Here is an 11,567-nt window from a genome sequence, read left to right as displayed (position 1 = left end):
ACTAAGTTATTCTTTCATTTAAAAAATAATTCCTAACAATTTTGACCAACTATGAAAAGAACAGAATGCGACTAGCTGTCCTGCAAAAAAAACAAAACTTTAATTAAGAATTGCTGGGGCGCCTGGGTGGCTCAGTCGGTAAGTGTCTGCCTTTGGCTCAGGTCATGATCCCAGGGTCCTGGGATGGAGCCCCACAGAGGGCTCCCTGCTCGGCGAGGAGCCTGCTTGTTCTTCTCCCTCCGCTCCTTCCCCACCCCTTGTGTGCTCTCTCTCTCAAATAATAAAATCTTTAAAAAAAAGAAAAAAGAAAAAAGAATTGCCACCACATTGTACAGATTACCAGTAGCAAATTTTCCTTTCAGATTCATAAAGTCACCCTCCAAGTGATGAATACTTCATCAAACATACACAGAGTTTTAGGTGATGCTGGCAATAGCTGTTATAGATTAATGTTTTCTAACGTAAGCATATAAAAACAACTCACAGAGGCAGGAATAAAATGGTGAAGTATTTCCCAGGTCAGATTTTTAGAGTCATGTTTCATTTTTTTTTTTAAGATTTTATTTATTTATTCATGAGACAGAGGGAGAGAGAGAGAGAGACAGAGGGAGAAGGAGAAGCAGACTCCCTGCTGAGCAGGGAGCCCCATGCAGGACTTGATCCCAGGACCCCGGGATCATGACCTGAGCCGAAGGCAGACGCTTAGCCGACTGAGCCACCCAGGCGCCCCATGTTTCATTTCTTATTGAAATTATGGCAATGATTAAAATATCAGACACTCCCACAATGAATTCTAGCACAAAAAAAATTCCAAATGCAAGAGCAATGAATTTTGAGTTATTCAAACCACTATTATAATAACTACTACAAACTCTAATAGGCCTTACAACTACATAACAAACCTATTTCAAACAATAATTCTAAAAAGTAAATCCCAGTACACAGCAAGTATCTAGCATAAACCAATGTTAAAAAGCCGTAAAACAATCTGATCTACAGTCCTTTTACATAGTCTTCAGTTATAAATAGCAAGAAGGCATAACTCCTTACTCCTTTTTGGTTTCCTCTGAGGACTTGTTCTCTTCCTTCTCTTCATTCTCAGCTTCTCCCTTTGGCTGCTCTGTCTCACTAGATGTAGCAGGTGGAGTTTCATTCTCTTGTTCTTCTACAGTAGAGACAGATTCCTCTGAACTTATGTCTGGTTCTAAAAAATCAGGTGAGCAGAATCGCATTAAGTAGATATATTAGAGACTGAGTCAATAAAAGGGTAAAAGTCTAATTTATTAAACAGAAAAGCCAAATGCTCCAATTGACAGATGTATTTTAAAATGAACAAATGACAATCAGTTGCAGTTTTCTTTCTTTTAGTCCACTCAAATTGCCTATTCAATGGGTTGCTTATCCAGACCATTAGGTGATAAAAGGAGATGGACAAGACAATTACACAGAAAGAGAAACTCATTTTACCTCAAATCAAATTTCTTGCCCACTCTCTGCAATATTAATGATAAAATTCATAATTAAGAAATTAGCTATTTCAGGGGCGCCTGGGTGGCTCAGTCGTTAAGCATCTGCCTTCAGCTCAGGTCATGATCCCAGGGTCCTGGGATCGAGCCCCGCATTGGGCTCCCTGCTCTGCGGGAAGCCTGCTTCTCCCTCTCCCACTCCCCCTGCTTGTGTTCCCCTCTCTCGCTGTGTCTCTGTCAAATAAATAAAATCTTAAAGAAAAAAAAATTAGCTATTTCATAATTTAACAGACAAATCTTAGGAAAGGAATAAGTAACAGAAAATGAACACCTATTTTCCACGTTAAAGGACTGGGGCAAGAGCAGAAATCTGAGAGGGGGAATAGTGAGGTCTGCAGTTGCTAATCTGTGTCTTTTCTCAGCATGTCTCTTTGAGCAGTTACTACAAAACACAGTACCCTAGATTTGGTTAAGTAGGGACTTCAAAGAAAAAAAGACTCTCCAGTGGCAAAACTTAGGCAAAAAAATAAAAGTATAGGCTTGAAGAGTTTGGTCATTTAAATTATGTGAACAGGGTCCCTGGGTGGCTCAGTTGTTAAGCGTCTGCCTTCGGCTCGGATCATGATCCCAGGGTCCTGGGATCGAGCCCCACATCGCGCTCCCTGCTCCGTGGGAAGCCTGCTTCTCCCTCCCACTCCCCCTGCTTATGTTCCCTGTCTCTCTCTGTCAAATAAGCAAAATCTTTTTAAAAAAATAAATGTGAACAAATTACTATCATGATGAAAACTTCTAAGAGAACAAAAAAATGCCACTTCCTTCTTATAACCAAAACACATATATACGGTTCTAAAGGAATTTCTAATTTTCAACAAATTAAAATTCTAAACCATGAACTTCAGGACAGTCAACTATCATTTGTTGATCTCATCCTAGATTATGCTCTTCAACCATATAAGTTGAAAATCCTCACATACAGGTTTAGCCAAAATTGAAGAGTCAGACACACCTGGATTCAAGTTCAGTCCTTATAACTTTCTAGCTTGCTATCTTAGGGCAAGTTCTTGGATATCTCCAAGTTTCAGTAATCTTACCTCACAGATTTATCATGGGTATTGTATAAAATGCTTTATAGGTACACTTGCAATCTTTGGCCTCTCCTGCTGCTTCTAGAACTATTTCACAAAGTATTAAACCTAGAACTTCATTATAACAATGGTATCTGGTGACTCAGATAATTACTGTTAGATGTATTTTTTTAATCACATAAGTATCTTTTACTGCCCCTCACCCCACCAACTTGATTTAAGTCCTGCGTGGGTAAGAACTTACTAGTAGTCATTATGTTTACTTCTACTTTGCCTTATTCTAAAACGGATGAAAAAAACCGTTTACTGGGTTTTACTCTTAGAGCTATAAATTCAATTTCATATTATTTTCTCAAGAATAACTGCTTAGGGGCGCTTGGGTGGCTCAGTCATTAAGCGTCTGCCTTTGGCTCAGGTCATGATCCCAGGGTCCTGGGATCGAGCCCCGCATTGGTCTCCCTGCTCAGCGGGAAGCCTGCTTCTCCCTCTCCCACTCCCCCTGCTTGTGTTCCCTCTCTTGCTGTCTCTCTCTCTGTCAAATAAATAAAATCTTTAAAAAAAAAAAAAAAGAGTAACTGCTTAATAGTTGATGGATTAATAAAGGTGCAGTTAATTCAACAGACTGAGTATACAGTATGTGTAAGACACTGTTTCCAACTCATTAAACTATCGCGTCTGTCCTGTGAAATGCAGGATTTATAAAATCTAAAGTATGAGTGAAGTCTAATTATTTTTATATACAAAATACTATAATGGGAGATTATACACAGAACTTGTGAAGTGACTTACTGACCCTTTCTAAATTCCTGGCTGACTTTTCCAATACCTGAACTCTCTGCATGTATTCTGAAAACTGATGTGATTAGTGATTTAGTGGCTTTAGCTGATTGTAAAGCAAATGGCGGCTTAAGATGGGCCATAAAGTGGCTTATCACAGTGCTGGACAAGATAACCAACGTCACCTCGCCAGTACCTCTCATTTTTTCATATGCTGATTCCCATGTCTCCTAAGTACCTCAGGCTAGTGTACCGAAGTTGTTTGTGCTATTCATCTGAGTATTTTGAAACAAAACCCAGGTTCAGCTGGAAAAAGAGTATATTCCTGCTGCACCAAGGGATAAAGGCAACAGGGTGCACATATTTTTTATTCCTAATCTGTGCTGGTCAGCAAATACTTAGTACTAATAGCCACAACAGGGACAGCACCATGTGCTCATCCCTGGCAAACTGAAGATGAAAGGCAAGGGAGAAAGGGGAAAAGGATAAGGAAAGAAAGAAAAGGGTCACAAGAAGAAAAAGAAAAACAAGGAAAAGGAGATGCCATAAAGGAGCACTATTACCCAGGTTGATGGTTCTACATTTTTCTTGATTCATTATGTTCCCAACTCTGTATGGCCGATCTTCTCTCCAACAACACCAAATACAAACCAATACTTTGATTGCCCATTTGTTCCCTTAAGGCCTCATGATGATTTCTGGGTGACCCTGCACTGTCTGTCTTGAAGGCTCAAGACCCCCATTCCTCCACAGTCTTCATCCCCACGACACAGTATGCCCAGAAGTTACTCTTTGACGGTTCCTGTTCTCGCCAACTATTTTCTTTTTAATTCCAAGAACATGAAATTTTCACCTTCTAAAAATCTTTAGAGACAAGATGAAATTCTTACTTTGCTCATTTTGATCTGGAAATGACATATCCATAGGTACCACTTCTTTCAATGTCCCCCCAAAACAGCCATAAAAAAAGAACAATTAATTAAGTTCAAAGGAATTAATGGGATACTCCAAACTGGAACAGAAACTTTTGCCATTTTAAGTTGTCTACTGCTTTACTTTACCTGGCTTTTCTTCCTCCCCTTCAGCAAGCTTGCTTTTGGGAGGAGCTTCCCGCGTAGAATTCACAGTTCGACGAATCGGCATGGTGCTATCTTCTACCTTCTAAGAAAAAAGACAGCCATAATCACACATGCATAAGAAAAATTCTCTTTTTTCTTTCTCAAGGGGCCTAACTGGGTGTTAGAAGATGTAGGAGAATTCTTCAAGTCGACTCCAGGATCTGATGCAAATTACTTTTAACAAGTTTTGTTGAAGTAATAAATATGATTTTTAAGAAATACTTTTCAAAATATTTTATTTTAGCTAGAATTTCAAATGGAAACAGGTAATTATACTTGATTTGGAATAAATTTAGAAGGTTGGAGGTTTTCTCAGGAATTTGAGGGGAAAGGGAAGATGAAAAGAATTTTGTATGTTTGATTTTTTCAGATTCACAACCCAGAACTCCCCAAAGTAAGGAAAGGAACATGTACCAAGAAGGACCCAGCAGGGCCTGAAGTCAGGGACTGATCCAAGAGTGAGCTTCAAGAATGTGTCAGCCCCTACCTCACCTAACTTGTCCGCGTGGATCAGCTGAGCTCCTACTATAAGTGGGAGTGCCTTAGGATGGACGAGTTCACCTTGAGACGTATCAGTCGCCATTTAAAATAATTTCTAGGCCCGAGTACAGGTTACACTCTGAAGCCTCTGCTGTTAACCACAAGGATTTTTCCTAATGGTTTCAGTGTGGTGAAGAGTCAACCTAAAGCACAGAAAAGACCTGGTGTGAAGATTAACAGAAACAAAACTAAACTAAATGTCTAAATTCAACACACATCCAAAGGGGAAAAAATTAACTATAAAACTTATAGTTAAGTGACAGATGACTTGATCAGTTATCATTCAGAAAGATAAAATCAACTATCAAAATACAGACTACGTAAAGCAGCCACTAAGACAAACGCACAAGCCACAGCAGCTGTTGCACCTGCCACGTGAACAAAGGCAACAAGGACAAGAAAGCTCCTAAGGAACCTAACCCCATTCCCCTCCGGCTACCATCAGGAACTTAGAAAGGACAGAATAAGGAGACTAAGGAGCAGTTTAGTCAAATGTTTACTCAATTACTGAAGAGAGAAGGTTTTTGTTGTTATTGTTCTCAAACGGGTCAGGAAAATTATCGGCAACCTTGACTTCATCTCCATTAGATAAGTAATCCAAGGGCAAAAATCCTGCTGAAGAACGTGATACTCTAAGAGCCTCCAGACCTAGAGAAGCAAATTTAGACCGTCACCTAGGAGAAGAGAAGTATGCTTCCAAGACCTTATTTGTTATTTTTAAAGTAGGCAAAACTAGCACAGAAGAAAGAACATAATTAAATATTCAAAGATAAAACCCATGTAGTCACTCAAATTTACCTGATCATTAATACTCTCTGCCCTCAAAAAAAAAAATCTCATCTGGGACTCAATGACATTTTATAATAAAAATCTCTCCAAAATATAAGAAAATGATCATTTGAGTGTTTAGATCTTTGTGCTAATGAACATTAACAAAGAGCTGGGGAATAGCAGACTAGTCATTCAACCTCTACTTTAAGCTCTGACCCTGTCTAGGAATTCAAGAGCTTTCAATTTGTCAGGTAATAGTCCCAAGCTACAACTAGGATAAATCCAAAAAACCCAAACATAGAGAATGCTTTCACATTTACAGGGAAAATCTTTTTTTTTTTTTTTAAAGATTTTATTTATTTATTTGACAGAGAGAGATAGCGAGAGCAGGAACAGAAGCAGGGGGAGTGGGAGAGGGAGAAGCAGGGTTCCCGTGGAGCAGGGAGCCCGATGCGGGACTCGATCCCAGGACCCTGGGACCATGACCTGAGCCGAAGGCAGACGCTTAACGACTGAGCCACCCAGGCGGCCCCAGGGAAAATCTTTTTATGGGAACCCCAAGAGCAATGCCAGACTTGTGAACTGTCAATCAGCTGCAAGCAAAGGCAGTTGATAGAATTCAAGATGCACTAAAACTTACTATCAAGAGTAAATTAGTAAAATTCATGAATATTTTAAAAATTATGTTATAAAAACTACTTAAAATGTTCACATAGCAATTCACTACAAAGAATTACAAAATACAGAAGTAAAAATAATTGGTTTTTGATCTGTGAAAAGAGGGCCACGATGGGCTTAAGAACACTATTTAGGCTTGTGAAACCTAAAAGTCTATCTTGGAATAATTTGAATACAAAAAAACCTGCTCATTCATGCAACCAGCACTTACATAGTAATATATTTTCTTGAACAATTAAAAAAAAAAAACTAAGCAAATCTGCTGCTCTTTTCACATGTGAACCCTGTAGAGAAGTAAACCACCACAATCAGGTTATTCTTGGTAAAGTGATACGGCTAATGAATTCATCTTTCTTAACCCACAGTAACACTAGCTACGTTGAAAATGCTACTGTGAAGTCAACAAAAACCTTCAGGAGTCTCTGTTCATAGGATATCTTGAAAAAATATTTTCCCTGTAAACACAATACTGAAAAAAGTATCAAAACCTTTCCAGTCTACTATATTCATTAATTACTCAAAACTAAAACAAATGAGTTAAAAGGGGAGGGGGCACGCAAAGGAAGCTACTACTAATGCCAATGTGATGAAACTAAAATTAGGGCAGCAAGTACATGGTCCATAAAGACATTAGACATCATTAACCCAAGGACAAGAATGACAGTTTAAATTAGGCCGGGTAAGAAGCATGCCCAGGTTGGAATTTAAAAAAAAAAAAAAAAAAAAAAAGGTGGTTTGCCCATCTTCCTGGCTGCATCCACCAAAAATATAAATCCTGACACTCTGCTGCTTAAAACCTCCCAATTACCATCCCCCTATTTTACTAATCTCACCTCCTACTACTTTACCCATCACTCTACTCTCTCGACTCCAAACACAAAGACCTTTTGGCCCTGGCACTGTGCTCTCCTCATCCCTGCCTCAGGGTGTTTGTACTTGCTGTTCTCTTAAACTAAAACACTCTTTTCCTAGACACTTCAATCAGGTTTCTGCTCAATGTCACGCCCCTCAGAAAGGCCTCCCGTCCTTCTCATTCTTCGGGTTTCTTTAGCATTTAATACCAACTGAAAGTCAAAATGTGTGTTTACTTGTTTATTATGTATCTCTCTCAAATGCACTGAGAGCACTAAAAGGGCTAGGATCTTTATTTCACACTGTACTCGTAGCACTTAGAACTGTGTCCAACACATAATGTGTTGGGACAAATTTGGGGGAAAAAAAGTTGAACAGTGCCATCTAATTACTTATTACTATATTTAGTGTACGTGAAGAACACTTAAAAAAAGGAACCCAAAGTTATTTGGGATAAATATTAAGAAATGTTTGCCTCAGAGGCACCAGGCTGGCTCAGTTCATAAAATACAACTCTTGATCTTGGGGTCATGGGTTTGAGCCCCACATTGGGCACAGAGTTTACTTTAAAATAAAAATGTTTGCCTCAGCTCTGAATTTCCTTGGTTAAGGGTCATGGAACTTAAAGCTTCAGTCTGGGGGCGCCTGGGTGGCTGTCATTAAGCGTCTGCCTTCGGCTCCAGTCATGATCCCAGGGTCCTGGGATCGAGCCCTGCATCGGGCTCCCCGCTCAGCGGGAAGCCTGCTTCTCCCTCTCCCACTCCCCCTGCTTGCGTTCCCTCTCTTGCTGTGTCTCTCTCTGTCAAATATATAAATAAAATCTTAAAAAATAAAAAAAAAAGCTTCAGTCTGTAATTCTTTTTAACAGGTTGGCTAATGAGTTACTTAACATGTTCAATGTTCATTACAGAGCTAACAAAACCATATGGATGGTTAACTCACACTGCCTTATCATCACCATGTACCTATTAATTTAACTTTTTGCGGCTGCACTTTTGAATCAGACTTTTAGGCTACCATGCTTATTCCCCAGCAGAGAGATTATCTAGCTGGTTCATTGATGCATACTTGGTGCCTAAGAACACCCAAGGCATAGAATAGGTGCTCAACAAATATTTGTTAAATGAAAGGATGATGAATAGGTGGAAGAAGTTTTCAAGCTAGGTTCTTTTATGTGCCAAAACCAATCTGAGTTTACCTGTGGTTTATGTGGTCCTCCTGTGGTCTCCAATCTGGGTTTGTTTGTTTTTTTTAACGTTAGATTAACTATACAAAGAGTTGCCTTTGTAAAAGGAAATTCTAAATTGTTTTTAATTTAATGCAAGCAATAAAAAAAGGTGATAAAGTCTAGAATTTCAGAGTTTTTATTTTTCTCTACATTATGAGAAAGCAATAGAAAAATTAGTAGGAGATTAACAATGTTAGTAGTAGTAGTAATTTTTTGATATCCTTGAAGATATGCATTTTAGGGAAAATACTATTATTTCATATTTTACCATAAAATGTGTGCAGTGTTATAAATTACAAAATCATCAGCTACATGCACAAAATATATCAAAATGTTCGCAACCTCAAGTCTTTCACTATATTCAGACTTAACATTAATGTCACAAAAAGCATGCCGGTAATTTGCTGGCAACTTTCCCCCACCCACTTTTACACTTAAATAAATCAGTATGTACCTAATTACCTTGGGAATAGATGGTATGTATGGACACTACCCGGCCCCCCCCTGAAAAACACAATCACAACCTAACTGCCTAAACAGTTATGATTTTCATCTATCTGTAACAGTTCAGGATACTTCCTCCAACTTTCTGCCCTCAGTCGTCCAAGTCAGTTTAAAAACGCAGCCAAACCAAAAACAAAACAAAAAACAAAATAGATCTTTAAAATGTTACTTCTACTTTGAAACATAGTAAACTGAACTTTTCAGAAGAGCAATAAAAACTTAAAAGAGCTCAGAGTAGTTTTATTCCCATGCCAGATAAAACAAAATCGAAGTATCTTCCAAAATAAAACCAGTCACGTCGAATTTCACTCTAAGACACGAGAGCTGCCTAACAAGTCCCAGGCGAATTCCTAGACGTATTTCTAACTGGATTCTCACTTTGCGGTGTAATGAAAAGTCAGGAAGCATAATAAACAACAGAGAGAATTTAGAATTTGTACGCTGAAGGGGCAATCTAGTTCACCTTGTCCAGTCCTCCGTGCAGGAGAGAATACTGCCCCCAAAAGGTTAAGTGACCCGTCCTCGGGCACAGACAGTGGCCAATTCGGTATCAAAACTCAGATCTGAGGCTCTCACTTCAGCACTCCTGCCACCTCTTGACAAACGCTCATTTCACGAGTTCGACTTTTTAAATTAGAACCACACCTTCTAAGGTGCGGTGAGTTACAAGCTCTGGGCATGCCAGACGGGAAAACGAAAAGCTCAGGCCCGCATCGCAGGAGCAGCAGGAGCAGCAGCAGCTCGGAAACGCCCGCCCAGACCGCTGAGAGGCACACGGGGAACAGCGCAGCCGAGACAAAGAGGCAGGGAGCGGCCGGTGCGGGGCGCGAGCAGAGGCGGGGCAGCGCGGGGCCAAGAGGAAGGCAGCGCGGCAGATGACAGGAGGGCTCAGGGGCGGCGGACACCGAGGAGCTGCGGCGCGGGCTCCGCGCGGCCGGCAGCTCGGGACGCGGGGCTCGCGCTCGGGGACGCACGCGGCCGAGGCCGACACCACGACCCCGGCAGCGGTCGCCCGCGCGACACAAGAAGCGGCGGACCGCGAGCACAAGCGCTCCGCGCACTCACCACTGGGAGCTCCGTAATGGCGGCGGCGGGGGCGGAGAAGCCGGGGGGCGGGCCCGCCGCAGCCAGTCACCGCCGCCGGCATCTTTCGAACCCGCTCCAAAAACCGCTGAGGGAGTGGGGCGGCGGGGGGAGGGGAGGGCGGGGGCGGCGGCGGGGTCCGCCTCGGGCCTCGGGGTCCGCCTCGGGCCTCGGGAGCATGCGCAAGGCCTCAGCCAATCGGAGCGCAGCGGGAGGACGCTGGCGCAGGCGCGCTGGGACGCAGGGCCCTGGACCAGGGAAGAGCTACCCCCTCCTCCCACCTCAGTCCAAACAAAACAAGGGCGGGAGCGCGCGCGCCAGAGGGCCCCGGAGGAGGCGTCACCGAGAGGGGCAGGGGGCTAGGTCGCAGGGGAGAGGGGAGGGAGGGCGGAGCGGCCGGGAGAGGCAGACAAAAGGCACCACCTCCGGGGACCCGAGCGCCCCGCCCCCTCCACTCTGGGAGCGGCGTCGGCGCCCCGGGCGAGCGGCCTCGACCACTCGCCTTCGGAGTCCAGCGAGCCCGCGCCCACTCCCCGCCCGCCCGTTCCGTCCTGCGTTACCTCTGCGCTCCCCCCTTCCTGGCGCCCGCGTTCCGCACGGCCTCTCGGCGCCGTTCCCTCTGCCGCTCGTCGTCTCCGCCGCCGCTGTCCTCCAGGCCCAGCCGCCCAGCTCTGCCGCCCCGCCCCCCTGCCCGCGGCCCCGCGCGCGCGCGCGCACTCCCGCGCCGGCCCCGCCCCCGCGCGCGACTGCGATCGCGCCCCCAGCCCGCGGGAGCCGAGGGAACGCGCGCGACTTGCCTCCCCGGCCGGGTGCGCGACAACGTGAGAGGGCGCTCGGGGGCGGGAGGACGCCCGGGAGGGGGCCGTGCGTCCGCCCACGCTTCCCCCGGGTACTGCCCGGTGGTGCCCGTTAGCTTGGGTGCGGTTTCGTTTTCCTCGGAGGAGCACGCTTTTCGCTCCCTTCCCTTTCGCTGCTCTCTAGTTCGGTCCCCGGTCTTAAGCGGGTCTCCGCTTTGGAGCTGCGTCTGTCTTTAAAGGGGCTGGCGTCTCCCGCTTCTCAATTTAGCCACAGCACAAGAGCAAACTGCCTTTCTTTGATGACCGTGGAAGAACTGAACAACCAGATAGCGGTAAATTCGGTACCTCACATTCGTTCCTATTAGGTATCCAGACAGTACAGAGCAGAGTAGTGACTCAGGATAAGAACTGGAAAAGTTGCTTTTCTAATCTATGAAAGGGTCTTCCGTGGCCTCCTATCTGCATACGCAAGAAGGATTCTCAAAAAGTAAACCCTGGCATCAGGAAAGAGGGAATTCCCTTTGAATTGTCATACTACTTTGGTATCAGCGGACTTAGGCAATGTACATACTGTTGAAAAATGTAACTTTTCAGAGCCAATGTGTATAGGTGTTTTGTGGGGTAGAGGTAGTGCCAGGAATGAATATAGGGAAATAATAAACACTAGA

The 11,567-nt window shown here is 43.6% G+C and overlaps 1 protein-coding gene across 11 annotated transcripts in view; it reads right to left on the bottom strand.

Moving 5' to 3' along the window:
- The window catches only part of HP1BP3 (heterochromatin protein 1 binding protein 3), a 37,469-nt gene extending 26,673 nt beyond the window's left edge, over positions 1–10,796 (bottom strand). Inside the window, exons 1-4 of one of the 11 annotated variants that reach the window (XM_035019592.1) lie at positions 10,663–10,796; positions 4,934–5,129; positions 4,390–4,489; positions 1,051–1,204 (exon numbers count right to left, since the gene is read on the bottom strand). In XM_035019592.1, coding sequence (XP_034875483.1) covers positions 1,051–1,204; positions 4,390–4,489; positions 4,934–5,029 — 350 coding nt within the window. In that variant the 5' untranslated portion in view covers positions 5,030–5,129; positions 10,663–10,796. Of the gene's footprint in view, positions 1–1,050; positions 1,205–4,389; positions 4,490–4,933; positions 5,823–10,084; positions 10,180–10,662 lie in introns of those variants that run through there. The other 10 variants (XM_035019598.1, XM_035019595.1, XM_035019593.1 and 7 more) reach the window with 10 other exon arrangements.
- Between the last annotated feature and the right edge of the window lie 771 nt (positions 10,797–11,567).

This window comes from Mirounga leonina, unplaced genomic scaffold, assembly GCF_011800145.1.
Source record: "Mirounga leonina isolate KUSES-001 unplaced genomic scaffold, KU_Mleo_1.0 Mir_173, whole genome shotgun sequence".
Classification (NCBI taxonomy): domain Eukaryota; kingdom Metazoa; phylum Chordata; class Mammalia; order Carnivora; family Phocidae; genus Mirounga; species Mirounga leonina.
This window is presented reverse-complemented; position numbering and strand designations above follow the sequence as displayed.